We start from the raw sequence: 25948 nt of genomic DNA, 5'->3' as shown, positions 1-25948 counted from the left end.
AATGCAACCTTTTTGAGAATGACTGTCCATTATGATGGGCAACAGGAGAGTCACGTCCATTTCTAGATCATTTAGTATATACATTATGGGATCATTTCTCCTGCAAATGATCTGTCTTCCAACAACAACCAGAAAAGCAGAAATGATAAGAAAGATCAGGTCTTAAGGACCAAATAAGCCCTGTCACTTGTATCTCTACAATAACTGTGATTCATTACCAGTAGAGGTTTGGGTTTTATCTAAGGCACCTTTGGTGGCATCTTATGTGCACCATCAGTCTCCATTAGGATATATCCACTTAGTGTAGCGAACTGCATCTCATTGTATGCATACATCCAAGTGGACTCAAAGCACTGGAGTCTTTCTCCTCTGGATTTCAAAGAAGCCTATGGTAATTTAAGGAAGTCTTGTTTCATTGTTGTATGTTTTAACATAAGACTAGAACTGGAATAAATGTCATAATACCTGTCCACCTTCACATATCTGTGCTAATATCTCCTGTCTTTCCTCCCCCAACCATTTTTCCTATTGACTTTCTTCACAGTTTAGAATAGTCAAAATGGGCATCCAATCTGACTAGTCCCGGCTTGAATAGAGCTAAGTTAATTCACTCCAAACTTTTTCAGTATTATCACTGCCTATCCTTTTCTTTTTTAATGATATTTTTTTTACAGGTGGATAATACACATCTTTCTAGCCACAATGCAGTCCATCTTATAGAAATCAGAACCAATGAAAATTACCTGTCCAAAATGGTAAAAGATTTGAAAAAGAGAATTGAACATGTGGCAAAGAGCAGGATCTTATCATTTCTTACTATCTCTCAAGCTAATTGTGACTTCCCACGCTGTCAGCTCAAGATGGTCCCAGTGAATGCATGTGGCACGTTAGGAGTTTTCTTCAACCCAAAGTCAGATGAACAACCTTGAAGATAGCCTTCAAAATCCCAAACAGCTAAAGTATCAAATGAGGGGAAGAAAAGAACTTTAGACCACCCTGAACATCTTGCTCATCAACAGCACACCTCAGAGAAGATCTGCTTGACCATGGATGGAGCTAAGGACTGATCCATCACTGTCACATTTGACATTCAGTCTTTCCTAGAGGGGGTGGTTTTAATCATATTGGAAGTCTTCTTCACTCCTGGCCAAAGTACTGAAGCACAACGTCTTGCCTTCAGTGTCTAGTAAGGGATGTACAGAGCAACTTGCCAAGACCCCACTTGAAAAGACCAAGGAGAGGTGGTGCCAATCCTCCCTAAATCCAGCCACTCCTGGCAGGTTTGTAGCACAGCTACAGGCACCCACAGGCCATGCCAGCTTTCCCACCTCAATGCCCATCTCCTGCATTATTCTCCAGGCTCCTACAAAGCAGGCTGTTTCCTTGGAATGAAAATAGGAACACGATTCAACAAAAGGTAGGTGGTATCTGTCACAGGGATCAAATTGAGCTTGTGAAAGTCAATATGGTTTTGTTTTTTTTTTTTTTCATGTGTGTGTGTTTTTAACCTTATTAAAAGAAAAGAAAATGGAAGAAAACTGTCACAATTCCAACAATTAATTGTTTCAATGGGATGCTTATATGCCTTAATATCTTCATGGTTACAGATGCAGAACATTGGAATAAGAATATGTGAATCAGACAGGACGAGAACTGTATGGCTTCTGCCAATTTGACTTGTGGGCCAAATCCTGTTCTTGTTTTTAGGGATCTGGGCTCTGCCAAGGATGTGGCGAATTCTTGGATGCTAGAATGCCATCTTGCTCCATCTCACACCCTCAGGGAAGATTTAGGACACTATGGATCACGGGCTGGAAATGAAGGAAAAAGGGTAAATGGATGGTAATGACTGAGAACATCTTATCCCAGGAGATGACAGCCTCTTGTCTCTGGAGGCAGAGGACTGGACGAGATGATTCCCCAAGAATTGGCCCGTTTCTAGGTTTCTATGGAATCAATTGCTCAGATGCAGCTGTGATTTCTGCACCTGGAGAATCAAAGGCCACTTCAGGTGAGGAAGAACGCCTCGGCAGCTTGACTTGTCTTTTTCTTTAATCACCGCTCCCAGGAGTTTGGGTGAGTGGGAAGGGGTCGAAAAAAGGATAAGTTAATCAACATTTTCAAAAAACGCATCTGTTCACCAAGCCTTAAAGAAAGAACAGCACACTGGGGAAAACCCAAATAAAAGGAACATTTGTACAAAAAGCAATTTACTTTGATAGCAATTTTCTCTGGTCCCTTTGCTCATATTCTCGATATCTGTGTTTGATTAAGAACATTCTCTCTCAAAAGCCTCTTTGCCCTTCATCAGCCACTTTTCCTTTTCTGCTAGTCTGTTTCCTCAAGATGCTGGCAGGAAGAAATATGGTCCTCCCACGGGGTCTCTGTAGTTCTAGAAAGGAAAGGTAAGCGGGGTGTGGGGGGGTAGTTGCCAAGAGGGAAGGGGGTGAGGGTACTGGCTCTTTTGTGGGATAGGAGGAATGATTCTCAAGGCAGAGTGTGAAGCAGCACCTCCCCCCCCCAGGAAAGGGGAAATGGCAGCCACAAGATGGTGCACCCAGCTGGGTGAAGTGAGGGCAGGTATCAGGAAACAGCAGGAGACAGGGACAAAGACTTAGAAGTTTACTTAAAGGGGGGGAAACTTGGAGAAGAACTTCTAAGACTCTGTTTCAGAGGTTGGGTGTGTTTGCGGGTGTGAGATGGGTTAGGGAGAATGGAATGGGCCACACCTCTGCAAGAGCACAGGTCAGGAATAGATAGATCTTACCACCCACATGAGTTCGACTTTGAAACTTTTTGCTCACATGACCCTGTTTCCTTCTGGGCCTCTGTGTGCAGTCAATCTCAGGTCAACTTGAGCTAACTCTCAAATGCTGTATTAGGATCAGTGGGGGGGCCACCAAGTTTGCATTCTGGTTCTCTGAGTGGGTAGGATACGGTCACAACTACCGCTACTTCATTCTAACAGGAACTAAGCCTCTGCCTTGTTTGGGATCCTAGCTGGCCGGATGTACACTCTCCAGTTGTTTGCCTGTATCACTGGCTCGTCACTTTGGTGGGAACTCGTGGGGGCTTCTCATGAATGTGAAGATGTGGTACTATGAAATTTGGGACTTCATATTTCCATGATAGGCATCCCAGAAAGAGATAGCTGAATGACATCCTTCTTCAAAGGGCAATCTTCACTAATCAATTAACCAATCAACCAACCATCGCTTACAAAAAGGGCTTACCAGGGGGTCCAGAAACCACACTGAGGACATTGGGAAATAAAGATGTATGGGACCAGGTGTCTTTCAGTGTTCTTGGCTTTCAGTGTTCTTGGAAAGCAAAGCCTCCCTATGCCAAAATAGCATGAAATAAAGGGAGGCAAAGTGGAGGGGGTCTCCGGGTGCTGCTGGAGTCCAGGGGAAGAGGTTGGGCAAATGAGATTGAGCCACTGTCAACAAGGAACATGTGAAAGTGAGGAGGAGGATGCTTCAAAATTAAGGCTTCTACATGATGGGGCTGGGGGAGGTCTATCTCCTTATCTTTGATAGGAATGCTTTCAAATATGGCACCCGAACCATTTCACCTACACACTGGTCTCTTGGTTTTTGGCTCATATTTGTTTGTATGAGACTAAGGAAAAAAAGAGATTGTTCTGCTCTGCTACAAATCTTACAGCCTGTATTTATCCACATGAGAGTCTCTGCCCAGCCCTCGTCTCTTCCACCAGCGGCTGCAGACCAGCACGGTGAGAGGAGGAAATGAACTGGGGATGTCTGGAAAGGAGTGGGACAGAGTTCGGGCACAGTTGTCATTGCTCAAAACAAAAACAACCCAACTCAACAAAACCCTGACCAATTTTCATGTTGAAATAGAAATCTCAGGCTGAAGGGTCTCCTTGTTTTCCCACATGTCCCTTCTCTTTCCATGATGGAAACATAATGCAGGTACTTGGTGAAGAGTGACTCAAGGCCTCACCCACATGCTGTTGCTCTGAATTTTCAGAGTGAGAGAGCACAGTGGCTAGTTAATAAAACACCCATGAACTGTCTCGTTCCAGGAACACCTTCACCTTAGAAGAGTCAAATATTCTCTAGTGTCTTGGTCAGTAGATTGCAGAACTGTGGCACAAATGGTGAGCAGACCCTGCCAGTCACAACCGGAATCTCCTCTAATGAAATCCATTTCTCCCCGAGGGGTCTGGAACCCTGCCTGCTGCATAAGACCACACATGCTTTTCAGGGGAACCACTCCCAAGACACTCCAACCTGCAGCTGGGAAATTCCCACTGAGTGTGATGTAGGTCCAACAAGATGCACTCTCTACAGTCCTTCCTCTCTCCCAGCCCTTACCCTCTCCCTCTCTCCCTACACACACACACACACACACACACACACACACACACACACACATTCTATTAATCTTTCCTTTCACCCTCATTTTTTCCTCCTTTCTTCTAAATTAGGACTCTTTGGGGGCTAGCATTCCTTCAATAGTTTGCTCTTCTGCAGTTTCTTACAGAAAACCCACAACCTCCACTTACACCATTTGTTATCCTGTGGTCTACTGTGAGTGTGTTGGCCTTGAGAGCGTTCTGCTTACTTTCTGCATGATAAAAGGAGCTTAGAAAGATTGCCAGGGGAGTGAGCAGTTGCTCCAAGACCCTGGCTTCTTTTAGATAAATAATTGAAGATGGTCCATCCCTGGGTCACTTGCACGCAGATCATTTCAGGACAATGATAGGCGCTGGTTTTCTTTGAAGAGTCCTTCCCATGCCAACTCTGAACTGTGGATTGAAAGGCCAGGTTTGCCATGTGGAATTCGTAGCAGAGACAGACTGCAGACTTCTCAGAATGAACATCACCCTGTACCCAGAGGGAGATGTGTAGCTGCCCTGGATTAGGATCACATGTCTGCTCCTCTGAGCTTTCATAGGTCTCAGTGTGCTCCCTGCTCTAGAGCTCTATTGTCTTTATGGGGAAGAATGAGAATGGCAGGAGGGCCTTTGGAAGGACGATGCTGGTTGAAGTACATGAGGGGAATTCTAAACTAAGGGGCTCCATCACCCCACACTGCTCACTGCTCCATTCTTCACCCCAGCTCCTGCCTTTCCTGGAAGGGGTCACTCTGAAGTCATCTGTCTCATGGGAAAAGAAGACCACAGAAAGGATAGGCAAAGGGAAGCCACGAGGCTCCATGTTTTCAGCATGTGCCCATTTGAGCAGGACCCAGTTCTATTAATTGGAGACCCAGGAACTGACAAAATGGGTCCCTTGAGTTTCCCCTTACTTTTAAGTGGGGCTCAGAAAACTTCATGGAAAGTCAGCTTTCACCTGTTTACTTAGCTCACCAAACTTCAACCAACCTTCAAAGGAAAAAACCACTGAAATCATTCATTTTTCATAGGTACCAGGTTATCGTCGCTACTACTTTCAAGATGAAATTGAAGAAGGAGAGGGCAGAAAGATCCAATAAGTCATCGAACGCATCAGCAGCAGAACCGAGATTAAGCCACAGATTTTCAACACCTTGTTTGGGGCCTGTGATTTATTTAGGATAAGCTCTTGGCCACTTAGAGCCTTTGTTAAATTTGATTCCAAGTTCCTGAACCCCCTGAGCCAGCTAAATCACTGGATCGTTCAGATGGGAGTAGCCTTCAGAAAAATTCTCTCAGCCATTCTGTTTTAATCCCAGCAGGAAACATCACTGAGATCTCAATAAACCAGAAATAATGAAGGACTAAGGAGATATTTCTTGGCACTTCAAAATGTTTAATTCAGTTTAGCATTTACTATTGGCTGAAGGTCCTCCCTCCCCACCACACTTAATTTCCCTAATTCAGTTAGTTCATCCCCAGTTGCTGTGAGAAGCCAAAAGTTCAGATGTCGATCTAAACTTTGCCAAGTCTCCTCCGTTAGAAAGTCAGGCTACTTGAGAGCGGTTCATCCCTTGCTGGGTTTGGCTTGAGTCTTGAAACCCACCAGAAGATCCTTTATCATGTATTTTTATCTCTTGAGCTACAGCCAAATCTATACAAGGTCATGGAAAAATAAGTTTTTAGAGTTTTTCATGTGGTTTCCAAGTGGGAAAAGGGAAGGGGGCTTAGTATGAGATTATTGGTAGAGTGTGATCTTGAATGTAGTCATTATTTTCTATGATTTTTAGTTGAATAATGAGAAGAAAACACTAAAAAGATTTGGAAATTCTGACTGCAGACAAGAAGGCTGTGTGAAATGACCTAATAATACACTCAAGTGTGGAGGCGGATGAGCTAAACTGGGGCCAGAATGCCTCCACTGAATCCCTACAATGGCGTGAAAATAGGAGAAAGGCAGCCAGTGAAATGTGTAGCTGTAAAGACAGGCTTCACAATTGTGCAGGCAGGAAAACCCCGGCAATTCTGAGGGGAGAAAGTTCTGGAATCTCTCTCTCTCTCTCTCTTTTTTTTTTTTTTAACTCTAAGTCTTTGAAAAACCCAGAGCAGTTCTCTATCCCTGTAGAGTAGATGGAACAAGAAATCGGCTCTTTGCGCTTCTTTTCTTGGTCACTTTCTAGGAGGGTATGAAGGTGGGAGAAACACAGCAAACTTCAGGGAAGAAAGTGTTGTCCCCTCTCCTTTCTTATTTTTTTTTCCCCCAAGATGTAAGGGGAAAAAATTTTTACAACTTTATTTTTCTGGGAGCTTTTCCCAGCGGACTTTGACATTTCTCCTCTCCTGCAGTCCCAATATGAAGAGGTGCACTATGATAGTTTAGATTCGAAGTGTCCCCCCAAAAGCTCATGTAAGACAATGCAAGGAGGTTTAGAGGTGAGATGATTGGGTTATGGGAGCCTCAACCCAGCAAGTGAATTAATCCCCTGATGGGGACTAACTGGATGGTGACTGTAGGCAGGTAGGGTGTGGCTGGAGAAGGTGGGTCATGGTGGATATGTCTTTGGGGGGTATATATTTTATCTCTGGTGGGTGGAGTCAGTCAGTCAGTCTGTCTGTCTGTCTCTCTCTCTGATACTTCCTGAGCCACTTTTCCCTACCACCCTCTTCCAGCATGATATTCTGCCTCACCTAGAGTTCCAAGGAATGAAGCCAGCCTTCTCTAGACTAAAACCTCTGAAACCATGAGCTCCCAAATGCTTTTTCTCTTCTAAAATTGTTCTTGTCAGGTCTTTTGGTCACAGCAGTGAAAAAGCGGACAAAAACATGCACTAAGACAGGTCACGCTGGGAGTGGTTGAATACAACCTCGGTCAAGTGGGAAGATGGAGTTGAAGAATTAAAATTATATTGACTTCATTTATGAAAACTTATGACTTCTTAAAGACGGGCCCTCTTGTTTTGTAGGTCCTTGAAAAAAACTTTGTCCTCATGTACGTCACCAAGAGATTTCACTATACTTGAGAGCTGGGCTCTTCTGCACACAAAAATAAAAGACTCTGTGATATGATATTACACAGGCCAAAATGGCCTCTCTCCACTCTTTCAAGAGATGGTTTTCCCCAGCAGCTTGCTGGTGGCCAAGGATGGCGAACAACAGAACGCTGCCACTGGCTTTAGATTTGGTGTCCTGTGAGAATGTGTCTACTTGGAGGGTGTAACCAATTAAGCATTTGTGAAGGAATCTGACCCCTGATTTTCTGGGAGGAGGCTTTGGTGGAAAGAGGGTAGTGAAGATGCGAAGGAGAAGAAAAGGGGCCACCCAGACAGGCGGAAGGTGCAGAAGTTAGAAGGTGGAGATTGAAGATGAATTGTTTCTGGTACATGAATTGCTCTGGTACAACAGAGGCAGGGGTGGAGACCAGGTCCTCCTTGGAAAAAGAGGTGGGCCCAGGGTCCCTATCTGCAGTTGCAGAGCCAGAAAGTGATGATGCACTTGTAGGTCCAGGGCTTCCCATGGACACTACTGTTACGGTCACACTCTTGGTCTACAGTTGGCCCTGGGTTAATGGCACACCTTTGGGGATCCTTTGACACACCCATGTTGGCCTCCATCTAAGTCCTAATGACTGTCTTGCTCTTAATACCACCTGAGACTGCCTTGGAGAGATGATGGGGAGATGCATACCAGCTGCCCAAGTCTTTGTGACACTTCTTCCAGGTCCTTGCTGGTAGTAAGTAAACACAAAGGGGAGAAAAGGTCCTCTGCCAAAGTGAAGCCTTAATAACCAGCAGGTCAGCTGACAGTAGAAGACTTTGGTCAAGGCATCCTGTTAATGAATTTTAGGGCTAGAGTAAGGAACTGCTATTGTTGAAAGCCAAGGCCTGAGATACTATGATTCCAGTTCTGGATCACAGCCTTTGCTCTTGGGAATGTTAATTATATGAAGAGATTAGCTGTGCACCATTTTACAGAGAAAACAAAACAAAGCATTTTGTGTGTGTGTGAATTGACACCTCTGGTTCTCCCCGATCCTATACTTATTCTTGAGTAATATGCTCAGGTCGGATGCCTAACAGGTAGCAGCTCTAGATTTTTTGGAGGTCAGGGAAAACCTGCAGAACACATATATGCCCGTAGACACTATCCATTCTGCTCAAAGTCATATTGTTATGTCTCTTTTGTCTTAGCACATAGAAGTCAGTGCTCTTGTTAGAAATGGTATTTTGGACTAAATAGCAGGTCTCTTGGCTTCTCTGCTATTCCTTGCTGGAGGGGTTGGGGTGAGTAGGTAAATATGCCTACATATATAAGCATCCCACTAGAAAACAAGTTTGTTGCTTGGTGCTTTTCCTTTGGTCACATTAGTCCTGAAACTCCTTGGAAGGAAACCAGATCCCTCCTTTTCACCCAGGAGGTCTGGTCCTCTCAGCCAGTGTGAGGGCCTGGGTCGCAAACGCCCCAAGGATTTGAGACTTGTTCTTGGCATGTGGGTCTACCTGTGGCTGCTGTAATCATTTGGTCTGCAGCACAATGCTGTGCACTGACCTTAAAGGATGTTTTTTACATGAATTTTTTAGTAGAAAACATAAATAAATAACAGCAAGGCACAGCACAGTCACTCTTTGGAGAAACCAAGTGGAACTCATTAATCATGGAAAACAGAATTCTGCCTGCTGAACCCAGGGACAGAATTAACTCCTATGCTCCAGTTGCCACATATAGCCAGGCCCATATTCCTCAAAAGTTGACAGTTTAAAAATTTTAAAATGTCCTTGGGAAGTACTCCCTGAGTTTAAAATTCCCTTTAGCTAAAACTGCCCAAAGTCTTCTCTTGCAAGCACTATGCCCACTTGAGAGAAAAAAAGGTTATGTGCCCCATGCAAATGTGGCAGGGGACCTACATCCAGGGTGTCCACAGTTTCTGGACATTCTAAATAGAATAGATTAGAATATTCTCCTAAACAGGAACAGATTCACTTTACAAGACAAACCTCAACCATTTATTTGCAGCATCTATTAAAATGAAAATAGAATTGCCATTTGATTCAGAAATTCTCTCCTAGAGAAATATGTGCTGAAAGAAACAACTTTAAAGATGTTCATTACAGTATTCTGTAAAATAATAAAAAACAAGACATAACCTGAATCCCCACTCACTGGGGAGCAGTTAATAAACCACGGCACATTAACAATATAGAATGCTATGCAACAGCTCAAAAGGAGTGGATAAGTGTGATGGTGTGTACTGATGTGTCCTTGGGATGTCAAGTGAAAAGAAGCCAGTTGTCTAATCAACAGAACAAATGCTATGATGCCATACACATAAAACAAAAGCCAGATAAACCAAACCACATAATTTGATATGAACATATATGTTTGTAAATGTATAAGCAAGCCCAGAAACCAGGCTTCAAACCATCTCTGTGGTGACCTCTGGGGTCAGTGCGACTGGCTAACAGTGAGATGGACTTGTTCTTTATTATTATACTTATTGAAAATCTAGTCATGTATAACTTGTCAATTAGAGAAAGAAAGAAAGAAACCCAGCCAGTTACTATCCTAAAAGTTCCTTCAAGGACCTTGTTTAGTATCAATAATCACTTTGGCAACGTGTCTACAAGAAAAGGCACTTTTGCACACATCACCCTGTCCTGTCTCCAATACCTCTGTTGCTGACTCTTGAAATGGTCTTTCTCATTTCTTGCTCCATTGCCATGGAAATTTACTTTAGGTATTTTTTCTCTCTCTCAGAGGTCAGTAGCAGAAAATCCCCAGAGTAATTACTTTCTGCAGAAGAGAGATGTTTTGGGGTCTCTTGTCCCCTGGAATTGGGGGCAGAATGGCTTCTGCTGGTGGCGCCAAAGCTCCTGGAATCTCCATATTCTACCTCATGCAAAAAATGGAGTTTTACTCTGGTGATTTCCCAAATCTTGCCTCTTTTCAGTTAGGTTTGGGGCCAAACAGAACTCCTCTAAGCAGTCAGTGCAAACATCCTCCGGCTGAGACTTGTGGTCAGATGACTCCTAAGGGTCTGGGTTTCAGGTTGAGCTGACCCTCTGTGCCAGTGCACCTGACCTCTGTGACGCTGAATTACATCCGACACCATTCCTAGCTTCTAACTTATTTATACAAGGCAATTTCCCCCCCTGCTGATTGTAAGATCATCAGCTGGTGTTCCCCTCCCCCTCCTTTTTCTCTGGCTGGATTTGTTTTGTGTTTTCTTTGGGCCATCACTGAAGGGGATGAAAGGCAAATTACAACTGTGAGAGCCCCAGTGCTCTGCACAATTAAAGAGAAAAAAAACAAGCCTGTACCTACCGATCTGCAGTTTGGCTCAGATATGCATGCAGCCCATAATGCAGACAAATCAAAACTTCAAAATGAAGCTCTTTTCATCACAGATTACAAAAAGGCCACAGTGTTTGTGCAAAACAACTGCAGAGACCGTGAAGAGAGGAGAGAAAAACAAACACATTGCCACATTGGCTTGGTTGGCCTTCGGTTATCTGGGTTAAGAGGGCAGTGGTTGAAGAAAGAACACACATTTAAGCCATCATAAAGGATCAGGTAGGAACACAAACAGAACATACGGGGCCTTCACATCTGGTATTTATGATCCACAGAAACATAATTTCTGTAACATTTATGCTTGAGCTCAGTCCGAAACACGCTGAAGAATGTTTATTGGCAACCATGCTGGGTTCAGTGTGTAAGACTGGACTTCTAACTGTCTTTGCCTTTTCTATGAGAGGAAGAGTGCCCCTAACATAAGTCTTGGGACTAGAATCAAGGTAGGATCATTCCCCAAAGTGGCTCCCCAAACAGTGACGCTAATGAAAAAAAAGCAATGGCTAATTTAATTTCAGTCTGGCAAATCTGGTCCTTGGTCAGCTCAGACAAATGTTGACTGAGCCTGGGTCTTTGTTTGAAATAATCACTTCTGAGATGCTTTTGTTTTATCTTTTACTACTGGGAACAAATGGTTTTAAGGAAAGCCAAATGTTATTTAGACAAAATGGGTAATTGTGCTTGGCATTGGAGGAAGAAACAATGCTCTAATCACGGACATTCTACTCCATTCTCCTGCAGAGGACGGATAATGACATCTATACTGAACCATCTGCGCTAATAGTTTCTTGTAAGATCTGAAAACAGAAGCCTGTCTCTAGTAGCAGTTGGACAGGTCTTACAGCTGTAAAAAGCATTTCCTCCCTGATCTAGGTTCTAACAGGGACTTTTGGGCATGTATTTTTTTTTTTTTCCTCAGGATCTTTCAGGATGGTCCTTGGACACCTAGAGATGGGCACTGGGTTGATGAAAAACTTCAGCTAAACCTCCTGAAAGTTGTGCAGTGGAAAATCCATTTGCAACCCATACTTGACCCTACTTAGAAACCTTGAACCACTCGGGGAGACTGTCTTTCCTATCACTGTTTTTAAAATTCCCCTTGTGATTAAAATATTTTCTAGAACTAGATCACTAACTATTCAAAGAGAACAACACACACACAAAAAAGTTGTCAAATAAGATCAGGCCTTTTGAGTAAGTTTCCCTAAGTACAAAGTTTTAATGGAATATGTTCCTTTTATAAAATGTTCTACTCTGATAGTTCCAGGTTCGTGATAATCAGACAATTGTCTTCATTACCTGCTCAAAAGCAAAGTCTAGAATATCTCTGAGCCCTGAACATGCAAAAAGTTCCTGTTTTTTTTCCCTCCCCCTGGGAAATCATTCATAAATTGGAGATCAATGTCCCTGTGAAAGTAATCATCTGGTAGGTGAGGAGTAGGATGTTGCTGCTTCATCTCCAGAGGAAGAAATCTGTCTTTGTAGAGCCAAGTACATGATTCAGCTTAGCTGGTCCCACTTCCCCTGGGGCCTTTGGAAAGTAGAGTCCTATCTCCAGGGATTTGCCATCAAGAGAAAATTTTGTGGAATCACATTTAGCAATTTAGCACTTAGCAACTTTCACAAAATCCCACACCAATCATAAAAGTTGGCTCAGCTGTACAAATTGGATAAAACTCCTAACAAGCAGTAATAAAAATAAAAAGAAGGAAGAGCTGGCATTCAGCCTCAAGGAGAAAACCCACCTACCTCCCACAGAAATGCCCTGTAGCTCAGAAGGTGATGTGTAAACTTTAGAAATATCAATTTGTTCTAAGCCTACGCTTCAACTTTGTTCTCACAGGCAAATGGGGGAAAAAAAAAACCAGATGTTTGTATAAAAATATCATCATTTTATTACATTCCACACAATACATTTTCAAATAGTTTCCAACGTCCACAAGTTATTTTGACACACAGGCAACTGAGCAAATGCAAGGTATGTCACAGTTAGAGGGAGGGGGATAAGAATAGGAAGTAAAAATCTTTAGGTTTTCTTGTTTTGCTGTTGTTCTTTGGTAATTTTCGATTTTTTTAGGTGTTTACTTGCCTGTTGGTTTCATTTTAAAGACTGGGTCTTTTTAAAGATAGGGTATCAACCTCAGAAATATTACTGGATTTCCTATTCTGGTTTTAATCCCAAAAATGTAGGACAAGGGGAAAAGATGAGTTGATTTTATTTTCAGCATCCTGTTTTGTCAATGGCAATGCTATATATATATATATATATATATATATATATTTTTTTTTTTTTTTTTTTAATTTTACTGCCTTCACCAGCAATTCGGTGACAGCAATTGCTAGCATAATACCAAGGAAGGGACTTTTCACCCCAGAAATAAGGGCTTCCCTCCTGGAGGTGTCATCATGGAACCTCTAGTAAGGCAAGAGCTTTACCAGCCTGAGCCAGACCTTGGCCTCACTCACTCTTTCTCTTTCACTCACTCACTCACTCACTCATTCATATTTTACTAGTTGCTATCACCTCTTTTCTTCAGAGAAGCAACACCAAACACATGCATGCATCCACCTGTCCAGTCTATTTTTCTTAGAAGAGAGTGATTCTTCCCCTCCTCTATGAAATAACAGAATTTTGCTTTTTAAATCTGCAAGGCATGGCATTTTACAGAAGAGCTGCCCTTTTAGCATAGTACCTGGATAATACTATGAAAGCTGCTAGAGTGGAGAGAGAGAGAGAGAGAGAGAGAGAGAGAGAGAGAGAGAGAGAGAGAGAGAAATAGAGATATCAGTCCTCAGCCGAAGTGGATTCCCTAAGAGTTGAACAGCCTCATATTCTCAACTATGGCATGTACACACAGATGATGCCACGTGGGACATTGGGAAAAGAGACAGCAAGTTCACAAAGTTGTTGCCATCTTCTTTTAAGGAAGGGGAATCCTCAAAGGTAGGTGGCAACACATCCAGTCATTACACTGGCTGGATTTTCCAGGGGTGGTTTCTTGCTGCCATGCCCCATGGAGCACCTAAAAGAAGGTCCATTATTCTGAGGGATGCCTGGCCCCAAACACTCAACTGGCAGTGGATTCCCGTTATAATAAGCCCTCAGTGACTAGCTTGTTAGTTGTCCCAAGGCATCCTGAGCTGCTGACCCCTCCTGCTCCTGCTTCCTTGTGCATCTTCAGCTGAGGTTGGACATTTTTTTTTTTTTTTTTTGAAATCTCAAGGTAGCCATGCTCTAGCCTTTCATCTTGCTTTTCTTGGCAGGGCTGCTGTGGTTGAGACAGAGTAGCTCTTTGAAACAGAATAAGAAGGGGAGGGCATCGTTCTTTCAGGAGGATGAAACGAACCAGATGGGAAAGTGGAGTGTGTATGCTGAAGGGAGCTATCTGGATATTCTGTAAGAATGCTAAAAGGCTTTCTCCCAAGCAACCAAAAAAAAAAATATCATTAGTATTTTGCTCTCTTTTCTGTACCTGGAGGCTTGCAGCTCAGGCAACCATCTTTGGAGAGAATTTTACACTTCCCTAGTGGATTCCTAGCAGGAAGGTAAAAACAAATGCCCCTGAGGCTGAGCCCTAGTACACTGGAAACCTTCAAATACACATTTTCTGTCTGTGAAGTTGGCTTCATTATTCAATCCATCATCATTACAGAATCATTAGGCAACTGTTTTCTAACATCCCTTTCCTTGCGTTGCTTAGTGGGCACAAGTGGGCAGCAATGGATATACCTTTATTCTACCTCCCCTCTGACCATGCAGCAACATCTGGATATGCCAGGCCAGCCTAGGAGGGTATGTTTGCCAGATGCCATGAATGGTTTAAGGGGTACCATGCTGGTACATTTAAACAAATGATTACTTTCTATTCTTTCATAATATTTAAGTAAATCAGGTGGACAGCCTTATTTTTTAGCGGCTATAGATTCAGGCACACATTAACACCATGAAAAGAAAGCAAGTGATCCCCCTTTCCCCCCATATTTTACAAATGCTATTACAACGACCAATATCATACCAAAGAATACCTTCTTCCTCGACCCCATCTCACGGAGGGCCCCACTAGGACACTTTACAAAGACAACATTTCGGTCTTTCCTTCTCCTCCCTTCTCTCTTCCCCCTCCTCCTGCTCCGAATTTGAACAGACTACTGCTTTTCCTACATCGGTCCCAGATTTATTTTTTATGACTTATTCCACACTTGGACTTAACTGATAAAAGCTAAACATTCATCATGAGCTTCTCTTTTATAAGGCAACATGAGCCAGGTTTGCTTCAGGGCTGGAAGTAGAGATGGTTCCACATACACTCAATGGCTGTTAACTCGTGACTTCAAAGATGCCGGCAGATATGGCCAAGGGCTCCTGTCTGAGTGCACTGGGGGAACCTTCCTCTTGGGTCAGGTGGGTTGGGGATGGGGATGGGGATGGGAAGGGCCACACTGCATTCCATGTGGCCTCTATTTCTCTAGGTACCTGGAGATGACAATGACAGCCAACAGAAACCCAGCCAGAGCTAGATAAGGCAACAAAAAGCTTCAATCTCTTCTCCAAGTAAACAAAATTTGTACAGTATATTATTTTCTTGAAAAATGCACCCCGGGAGAAGTAACACAAGAGTAATGGGGCACTCCACACACACACCCACACACTCCCCCCACAAAGAACCATTCTCTCACACCCACACACATACCCACACACACAGCTATTCACATGGCGAGTGTATACTATGTACATACACACAGAGCCAGGTTCCCCGCAAGACTCCTGGCAGCCTGCCCACCGAGAGGAGGGATGGGGTAAGGCAAGGGGAGAAACAGGAGAACCAGTCTCTGGAACAAAACCAGCTGAGCTTTGAGTTGTGAAGTGCTAAGGGGTGATCTCTTCTTATATTCCAAGATGCAGCATTAGAGTTGGGTTTTGTTGGTTTGGAATCACAAACCAAAACAAAACAAAAACAAAAAAAAAGAAAGAAAGAAAGAAAGAAAGAAAGAAAGAAAGAAAGAAAGAAAGAAAGAAAGAAAGGAAAAAAGAAGAAGAAAGGAGAGGAAGAAAAAGAAAAAAAGGAAAGGCAGACAAGAAAAACCAAAGCAAAGGAAAAGAATCCAAGGGGCGTGGAAGGGGTGGATGGAGCGCTCCGGGTCGGGTCGGGGACAGCGGGAGGGAGGTCTGGGAGTTCACACAGAGACTAGGCGAGGAGAAAAAAGTGCAAAATCGAGGCAACGTGTTTGCAGTCTTTCTTGTTTGTTTGGGTGCTGTTCTTGCTTCAGCAGTGCGAGCCGCGGTCTTGCTCTAGCTTAATGGTTAGGGTGGGCTCCACCGCCAGAGGGGCCCCGTTGGTGTAGTGGGAGGTTTTGTAGGTGATGGAGTGATCGGTCTTCTTGGCCGCATAGCGGAACCGGTGGTAGTGGAGCACCAGGGCCAGCGCGACGGAGACCAGCACCAGCACGGCGCCCCCGGCGGCCATTACGTAATACCAGTAGGCTGGGATGGGCTGCACGGGCACCGTGTCCACTGTGGGCTCGGTCCCTGGCGGGAGGGTGCCCCCTGGGGGAGAGACACAGAAAGTGTTGCTAGGCTGAGAGCATGCGCACTACTCAAAAACCAATTCAAAAATAAATAAAAGAGAAAGAGGAGAGAGAGAAAGAGAAACACATACATGCTTTGGGGCGCACGGGGAGGGTCGGGGGGCTACTGTGTGCTGCGCACTTTCAAATGATCGCTATTATCTTCTACTCATCCCTTTATGAGGTAGGTAGCTTACACCCATTTTACAGATGAGGGAAACAGAGGCTCAGAGAGGTTAAACCAATATCCAGCTGGTGAGTAGTATGGATAACAAAGCTATTTTTCCTGTTTATCCACAATTACTCTATAAAATAGAGAAGCATTGTCATTCTCCCTCTCCCTCTCCCTCTCTCTCTCTCTCTCTCTCTCTCTCTCTCTCTCTCTCTCTCTCACACACACACACACACACACACACACGTGTGCAAATACACACAAGAAAATGATGCTGAAATGACTGCAGGGAGTTCATCTGGGCAGATTCCTTCCAGGGTGTGGAAATGCCATATTTGGTCTGGCTGGCCAGCTTTCTCAAACAATGTATTAATTAGGCTGGCTAGACTTGAAGGTAAATTCCACTTTGGCTTGCCAAGGCTTCTGTGCCCATTGAAATCGGCCTGGTCTTGTCTAAACAGGTCAATTACCACTGTCAAGCAATGACTAACGCATCTTCATTTTTTTTTTAATTGGATGGAGGATTTACAAAGCAGATTAGAAGGGAAGTTGCAACCAAAAAATGTGGGCACAAAGCGATTGCAGGCACGTGAGGGTAAGAGTAAGTGAGAGCAGAGTGAGATCCTTCTCAATCATGGGAAAGACAGAGCCGGGAGGGGCCGGGCAGGGGATCTAGAAGGCAGCCACTTCACTGGCGGCCTCTGGTTGCCATGGAGATGCTGTAGTAGATTTAAGCCCAGGGTAACTCTGGGGAAAGACTGGCTGGAGTCCCACTTGATGCAAAACAGTGCTACAACTTGATTCTCCCAAAGATTTACATCAGTCGAGAGTCTGGCCCAGAAAGGGACTAGGCGCCTTTGAGTTTGCCAAAGCCAGACAGGATCTTTACTTCTGAAAAACGGTGTAGGCTTAACCTCAGAAAAATGCCTCCTTAGATTCTTGCGTTAAGTGTTGGTGGCCAGAAAAATGTGTCCTCTCTACCCATAGGGGACTCCAGGAGGGGAGCCATGGAAGGAAACCCTGCTGTCTCTTCATGTGTCCTACTCTGTGAGGGGCACCTCTGCCTGGGATGTAGTCAGGCCTCGTTTATATCTCCTGTCTTCCCCATGAGACTCTGAGCTCCTCATGCGGAGGAAATCACTCTCGATTTGGTGTTTCCTGAGGGTATGTGAAAGAGGGCACCCAATGCTCAGTGAATAAAATACGAGTGTGAAACAGTCGCCTCATTCTGAGTCAGTGTTCTGAAGTTCCAGTGGCCTGAACCCCCACAAGCCTCTCTTTTATTTGGGAAGAGCTGAGAGGTGTGTCAGAACTTCTAACGGCTTCTCAGAAGGGACAGAAAAATGAGACATTTCCCTTGAAAAATCTTTCAAAGCCTGCCCAACTTGTCAGCTCTTGGTCACCACTTCCTCTGGGTTTGGGGATCCCCTTCCACTGAGATGCAGGTTCCTAGTGCCTCTCGGGCAGAAAAGATCCCAGGGTCCCCCAAGACCCCTTTTGTAACCTCATCTTCTCCCACATGATCACCTACTCTCTTTTTCTTTGTCCTTAAGCTTTTTCTGTCTTTTAATGATTTCATTATTGTAGCTATGAAAGGACGCTCTGTCTCTTTTATGTGCACTCGCATTGGAAATTATGAACAGAATGGAGAGAAAGAGAAAGCAAGGCGCTGAAAACAGTTTTCTTGAAGTGGCCAGCTTGCAAGTCACAGTGAACTGGTGTCAACTCTGGATTCAGGTCACCAGGAGTATCTGCTGCCTGGCAACCGCCCTGCTGCTGGATTTTCATGTGAGCTCACAGAATGCACGGGAAGCAACACAGCGCAGGGTGGGCATGGACTTCCTCAGAGCCATCACTCTTCTCCCCATGAGGTATCCCCAGTTTTGCCCCTGATTCTGATTTGGCTCCATAGTGAGGGCCATCCTCTAATGAGACTGCAGCTCGTCTCTCAGAGGAAAGGGAGGTGGTAAATCCACGGTGATTAAGTTCCCATTTAAAACACCTGACCAGACTCCAAAGGCGGGAGCACCAATTTTTGTCAAGCAGAACATGGTTTCAACTACTCATGTTCCCTCTGTTATCACCAGGTGGTCTCAGTTTAAAGGTTTGCTTTCCTTCAGTCAAAATGCTGGTTTCCAACATTAAATACACCAGCCAAGACTCAAAGTGCTGGGTCTGAGACCTTAATGCTCCTTTTTTTTTTCTTTTTTGTACTGGGGGTTGAACTCAGGGGTACTTGACACATAAGCCACATCCCCAGCCGTATTTTGTATTTTGTTTAGATACAGGGTCTCATTGAGTTGCTCAGCACCTTGCTTTTGCTGAGGCTTGCTTTGAACTTGAGATTCTCCTGCCACAGCCTCCCAAACAGATACAATTACAGGTGTGTGCCACTGCACCCGGCCCTTAATGCTACTCTTAAAATGTTTCTGATGATAGAGGCAAAGTTGGGGCGAGTAGGGAGAATTTTCCTGCTTGCTGGGGAAGGTTAAATATAACATGTGGGTTATATATTCAGAACCAGAATTGTGCTCTGTCTTTGAAAACAGACTCCACTTTAGGTATAAAACCATCTTTCTCCTTTCCTACCTATGCTCCTTCCCCTAAAATTACCAATATGTAGAAAACATGAGTGACAGAAGCCATTTGGGTACATTACATTGGCCCCTTAAACATTTTCCTTGTACATGTGTTTGCACACATGAGAAACCATACTGTGTGCGTTTGTGCTTTTAATACTAAGGGGGTTAGAAAAGAGGATACAACAATGCTTTCCTCATCTTTAATGTGCATTTTTGGGGTGACTTAAAGTTTGGGGGCCAGAAGTTTCTTAGAACATTCTCTAGCTAAAGAGAATCAACTCTCAAAGGCAGGTGGACTGCACTGTTTGGACTGTGGCTCAGCCTTGAAAGGTTTTGTGCTGATGAGACTGTGGTTTACCAGTTACAGAGAAGAAGGTGATAAATCAGTTGTGGTTCAATCCCTACCCAAAGCAACTTCCCCGGCAACAGTAGCTGTTCAATGAATGCCAAAAGGATGGATGAAGCGGGGGATAGATGGACAGATGGATAGATTGATGGCTGGGTAGATGGATGGAAGAATGTCTGTTGGACCAATGTTCAGACTCTAAAAAATGTACTTCAAAGAAATTATTCTCAGAAAGTGCTAGAGATTCTGCCTACGGTGTCCCTATGAGGAGAAGGATAAAGGTCCCCACTTTGGGCAGAAGACACTTATACCAGGTGCCCAGGTTAATGAGTAGCTCGACTTTAACCCCACTTATCCCCTCAGCCCTATGGGGTGACTAGGCCATTGTTTCACAACAGAGGACCAACCTGGTTCCCACTTCTATCACTTACTCTCATTATTTTTCTTTTCATTTGGATGATTGCTTTCAATGCCCCAAATATTTTTCATTAATTTCCACCTCCAATTCTCCACAAAAATTTCTCCTTGTTTGAGATAATGAGAAACGGATATGTAAGTAGTCCATAACTCCAAATGTATTTGCACGATTAAACAGGCTCCCAACTGGAAAAGTTCTGAGCTCCTCAGAGAAAAGCAATGTGAATGCAAAGAATTTGAATTTTGAGAAACAATAAATTCTGAGAAGCTATGGATATCGATAGGCAAAAAAAAAAAAAAAAAAGAATTCACACATTAGGTCATGTTCCTTCCGTTTCTATTTGCAAATATGGCTACCGATTTACTAAATAATTAGGAAATGTGCCTGTCACAGTAGCTGGAATGAGCAGACATTTTCATTTTTGTTGGCCATTGGTCTGTGGTCTTCACATGAACCTTGTTTATTCCTCATGATCAGCAAATGGGAGACATGAGGACTTGAGAGGATAAGTGATTTTCTGGTTTCACTTGGTGAAAAACTGAGGAGGGCAGAGCAGCCCACAGTGAAGCCCCAGAGATGGCTCTGTGCCCTCAGAATTGCAGGCTTCTACCAAGTGGCAGCCAGGACTGGAACCAGGTGGTCTGAATCCTCAGCCGGTGCTCCAACCCAGGGGTCAGCTAACTACAGCCTAATGGGCCAAACCTGGCGCTCTGCCTGTTTTTATAAAGTTTTATTGGAACACAGCCATCCTCCTCTGTTTACCTATCGCCCGCGGTGGCTTTCGTGCTACAGTGGCAGAGCTGAGTGCTTGCAGCAGAGACTGTATGTCCTGGAAAGCCTGAAATATTTACAATCTGGCTTTGCACAGGAGGAATTTGCAGGCCCCTGTTCTCACCAAGCAGGGGTGGAACCCGAAGCAGCCCTCTCTCCCCCTTCAACTCTGCCTGCACCTGTCTAAGGACTGCGTGTCTCAGTCAAGCCAGGTTCTCATTCAGTCCCTGAAAAGAGAAAGCATCTCCTACAGCTGTGTTCATGGCATGCCACCCGGACCTGGAGGAGTCACCCAGGTTCCCCAAAGAAACATTTTGAAAGACACCACTGGTGAGTCTTCTGGCTCAGAAGAAAAGGCTGTTTGCACATAAGAACTGTTTTAGGCTTGGCCTGTCTGAGGAGTCCTTTATGTACCTGTTGAAAATGAAGTGTTGGCGAAGAGGGCCATGTCAAATAAAAGGTTTATTTAATTTGTGCGATTAAACAAGCAACAGAAAAAGGTTGGCTCCTCTAGAAAAGTTTATAGAAGATAGTAGAAGAATGTGGTCATGCCCTCTGATTTGTTTGGAGAAAGGATCTTAAAGTACAAAGCATCCCTGAGGAATGACTCTTTCCATTTGTTTTATGAGACATGTATAGAAAGGATCGCTGGGGGTTTTCAGTGAGCTGGCTGAAACCATGTGAGTCCCCCTTTCTGTCCTCTGTCCCCCGTCTGTCTAAAATGCCTCTAAATTCAGAATCCTGGATGGCTGGTCTCGGACCCCTCTCAGTTTTCTAGGGGCACTTATGCTACCTTCTTTCAACCAGGGCTTGACCTTTGTGCTCTTAGAGAAAAGAAGTCAGCAAAAACCATTTTCTTCTGCCCTTAGACCTCAGCAGCTGTTTAGATTAACTGTAAACTTGTGGGGAGGGGAGTGTCCGGCCCTTGTGACAGGCAAGGGCAGTGTGCACAAGTCAACTGCACAAAGAAATCTGGGTCCCCTGAGCACGGATGGCTGCCAAGCCATTACGTGGTTCACACTTCTGATCTCCATCCTTCCCTGCTCAGCAACACCTAGCCTTAATCTGGCAGCTGGAAGCTGGGGGGTGGGGAGGGGAGGAGGATTCACACACCACAGCTGCCTATCTGGAACCCTGGCAGGGTTTAGGAACACTTCTCTGCCTTTCATCAGAGGACTACGTGCAAGCACAGTGTTTAACCCTCTCTGTGTTGCAGAAGTGCTTCTAGTCGACAGGTTGTGGATCCAAGGAGAAAGGTCATCTGTGGTCCCGCATCCTGGGTTGGGGGATGTCTCACTGGTGGGCAAAGCCTCTGGGAGGCAGGTGGTAGAAGGGTGAGGTTACAGATGGAAAAAGAAGTGAGAGCACAAAATGTCTATAGCTACTGCTTATAAAAAAAAATTAGAAAAACATGTAGAGATTGGACAGTTTGTACCAAATAAACAGAACTCAAAACCTGAGGCAGACACAGTATCAGCTGCCAGTCTGCTCAAAGAGGTCTCTTTTAAGACCACTTCCCTCTCTGTCCATGAGACAGTCTGGACACTCATTTTCTCCTGGTTCTACCTGGATGAAAACTGCAGAAATACTCAGTGAAACCCAAAAGGTGGGGCACAGCTTGCTCACAAATGATCTGAGACATAAATCCATGTTCATGGCCATCCACAGGAACTGTGGATGTTCCCTTTAGCATCCATCAGAGTAAGACCAAAATTCTGAATCCTCCACTCCAAGGACCACCTTCCATAAGGGCAGCCCTGCTTTGGAGCTCCAGACCCAGATCCCTCTGCTCCTCTTGCCAAAGCCCACAGCCTCCAACAGGAACAAAATCTCTAGTCTTTACCGAGAGTTGACCGCCTGGTCAACAACTACAGAACTCTTGACTATGGACTTTATGTGTTTTTACTGGTTTCTTTATTTTTTTTTTCTTTTATTGAAAAAGTATCAGTAAGGAGGAAATAATCCATCACCTAATGACACCACTTTTCAGTCCTTTTTTTTTCCCTTTCCCTTTATATAGTTTTTAATTTGTTAAAGCTCAAATCCTAGAAAAAGATGCACAATGGCACCATGTTTATAGCTACTGCTTATAAAAAATCGAAAATTAAAAATTAAAAAAGCATATCCAGGCTACATTGTTTAAGATTTGACTTATAAGAACAACAAAAAGGGCTTTTAAAAAATCCCAGGACAACTCACTTTATTCATTCTCTCTTCTCTTTTCTCTATGGCTTCCCTTCAGTACTAACACACCCTGATACACAATCTAAGTGTATATAAAAAGCAGAAAACCCAGGTGATTAGAATAAAAAGGCAATGTTGCGTGGCAAGAAATCAGTAAGAAGCAGAAAATGAAAGATACTTGGAAATATGAAAGATCAAGAATACCTAATAAGCTCAGATCCAAAGACTACTTTTATTGTGTTTCCCTAAAGATTTACTGAGTATACATTGATCTCTCCTAATGAATGGGATTACTTCTGTCACATGGTTAATTTATAATGGAAAAGAAAAAAAAATCAACTCAAAAACATACTAACAATGTAATTGCCTATTGTTAATGCTGTTTTAACAGCAACTTTCCATATCTTGCCTGCCCAGACCTGACTTCTCTCTATTTCCCCTTGAACCGAAAGACTGATTTTTTTTTTTCCCCTACCAAGAGAGGGTTCCTGCTGTTCTGCCCTCGAGAGGAACAGAATATGTGTTACTAGGTTAGAGGGAACACACATCCTCTTTCTCTCCCAAATGGAAGGGTTTGCTTGAGTAAAAGTGCCCACAGAGACATGCTGAGATCAAGCAATCCTCAGCCCAGAAGAAGCCACCCCCTGACCCTTAGATTCTGGCTACCAGCTCAGAGCTCCATGTAAAACGTGCCATTGTGATCCAAATCGTCCCTTCTCAACTCCAATTCTGATCTTGATTGTGTTCCTTGGCCAAGTCTCTGTTCCCCAAGACTTGGTTTCCTCTTTGCCAGGATGCTTGCCATCTTCCACAACAAGCCCACCAGGGGCACACTGGAAATTCTTACCTTCAAACTACTAAGCCCCGTGTTTATTTTGGCTAAATGAGCACTGCCGCTTGGATAAGATTTTATGTATATATTTTGTACAAGCAAACACAACTGGACCATGCAGCCCTGTGGTACACACAGCTTCAGGAAAGCACTTGCGCCTGGCCTGTTTGTTGAGGCAAAGCCCTTAACCACCGTACTTGTCAGTCGTGACCTGACACGGTGTGCACACAGAACAGCATTTGTGGCACTTGCCAGCACACCTTGACCCAGTCTTTCTGGGAGCTTTGAGCCTCCATGACCCAAAGAAAGTCAGGTGAAATAACATGAGCAGGATTCACTTCCCCAGTATGAGCATTACCTTGGGTCCTGAAGGTTAGACCTTGAATTCAACTGTAATTCAAGTCGTTCAGTTTGGATCTCAGCTTTCCTTCCCATACTTAGGATTTGCATTCACATAAATCTCACACCCGGAGAGCACAAATATATGCACACAAATACTACTAATACTTCAAAATGTGGACTTCAGAGTGGTATGAAGTTTGGGGAGGTGAGGAAGGATTAGTGAGGGAAAAAATACATTTTTTTTTCATTTTCTTCTCTAGGGTCACTTTTTCTCCTTCCCCTTAGAGCTCTGGGTGCTGAGTGGCAAATTAAGTGAGATGATTTGAAGTCTGGGAATATACCTAGGTGGCAAACCAGGAATTCATCTCTTTCTAGCCAGAAGCTGGACAGATTAACGAGAGTAAAGATAACTAGTCTAGACATGGGATATAAAAATGGCTGTCCTTATCTCTGAAATGCTGTCACCTATAGGGTTAAACCCAGCCAGTACAAACAGGGTACAGCAGCCCTCAAACTGCAGGCAGAAAACTCTCTGTCATTAGGTGGGGGTCAGGGTCTCCAAGAGTGCTTGTCAGGCCAACTGCAGGGAAGCATTTAGAGTGGCTCCTAAGTGTTTAGCATTAGACATTTAGCAGTGTCAACAAGGTGGACTGCAAAGTGGGTGAGATGCAGACCCGCTGCATTACCAAAGCACTGATAGAACTACTGCCCAAGATTGGGGGCCTTTTTATTTTCCTGGACGAGGCAAGCATCCCAAATTATTTCTTTGCCGTGTTCTCTTTACTTTCTTAGGGAGAAAATGTCCTTTTCTGTTTTTAAGTCCTGAATTTCAAGTGCTCTAACTCCATCACCTACGTGTCTCCTTAGTCCCTTTACAAGACACTGGTTCCTGAATCTGGCAACTCTTCCTCCTCACGATTACCACTCCTACTGTCTTTCCTAACATCCATCCCTCACAAGACTGCCTGCCACTACGCCTAACCGGGGGTTAATTGAGACTGCTGCCTTGGTACCCTGGAGCTGGAAAGAAACCATCTTCAGGCTAAAATAAATCATTGCCACCTCATTTCACTTTTAATTTACTACATTTTTTTTTTTTTTTTTGGTTCTGGTTTCCCATAGCCTCTTCTTTCTCGCCTCTCCTGCATTTTCAGCTTCATTGCTCCCCGTTGGACAATTCAAGGCTGAAAGGTTTATCTGTACCCTATTTGTCTCTATTATAGGTTTCTAAACTTTAATTAAACAAGAGACAGTGAGGATCTCAATCCGTGAATCTACAGGTGTTGCTGGTGCCATCTAGTGGTGGGAAGGTGAGGCACCTATTTTCTCTTGAGAGCTCTGTCAAATTTGGAAGTTTACTCCTCCCCCACCACCAAATTCACATCACAAGAGGGAGGGAAAAGGCATGCAAAAAAAAAAAAAAAAAGTTTTATTTTTTTTTTACCTTTAAAATTCTCACCTGCAAAAGCTGAGATGGGTTCTGGAAAAAAAAAACAAAAAAATTTTGAGTTAGATAAAGGGAAGAAATAATTGTATGAATGATGACAATGACGACTTCCACTAGGCTATTTGGTAATACTCCATAGAAAGTGCTCCATGTCCTCCACATGTTCTGGCCTCTGTCTAGCGTATCATCATCACGGGGGTTGGGGTGGGTAGAGAGGATTCTCAAAATTGCTTTGGAACACAAAGTCCTTCCAGAGTAATGGGTCCCAAAAGCATTGTAATCAGTCACTTACCACTGATTACTTTCTCAGAGCCAGGATTACTTTTAGATGCCCAAGGTCTGAGAGTTGCCTAAGGGGACTGGGGTGGTCCCAGTTGCTTCTGACATCAGCAGGCATGCACAAACCTAGGACTCGTGGGCCAAGAAAAGGACTTGGTAACTCATTACCACTACTCTAGTCCTGTTCCTTCTCAGGATTCCTCTCTTGCTTTTGGGAGTGCCCATGACTCTGATGAGAGATGGTCAAGGAAACCTTGGGGTGTCCCCTGCTATAGGAGGAGGCCTTGGGTAAAATGTAT

At 44.0% G+C, this 25948-nt stretch overlaps 1 protein-coding gene across 2 annotated transcripts in view; it reads right to left on the bottom strand.

Moving 5' to 3' along the window:
• Nrp2 (neuropilin 2) overlaps window positions 1-25948 on the bottom strand; it is a 115502-nt gene that overhangs the window by 5890 nt on the left and 83664 nt on the right. The window contains exons 15-16 of one of the 2 annotated variants that reach the window (XM_026394579.2): window positions 25383-25403; window positions 15746-16256 (exon numbers count right to left, since the gene is read on the bottom strand). In XM_026394579.2, the coding sequence (XP_026250364.1) occupies window positions 15976-16256; window positions 25383-25403 (302 nt within the window). In that variant the 3' untranslated portion in view covers window positions 15746-15975. Of the gene's footprint in view, window positions 1-15745; window positions 16257-25382; window positions 25404-25948 lie in introns of those variants that run through there. The other variant, XM_026394577.2, reaches the window with a different exon arrangement.

Source organism: Urocitellus parryii, chromosome 1 (genome assembly GCF_045843805.1).
Source record: "Urocitellus parryii isolate mUroPar1 chromosome 1, mUroPar1.hap1, whole genome shotgun sequence".
NCBI classification, from domain to species: Eukaryota; Metazoa; Chordata; class Mammalia; order Rodentia; family Sciuridae; genus Urocitellus; species Urocitellus parryii.
This window is presented reverse-complemented; position numbering and strand designations above follow the sequence as displayed.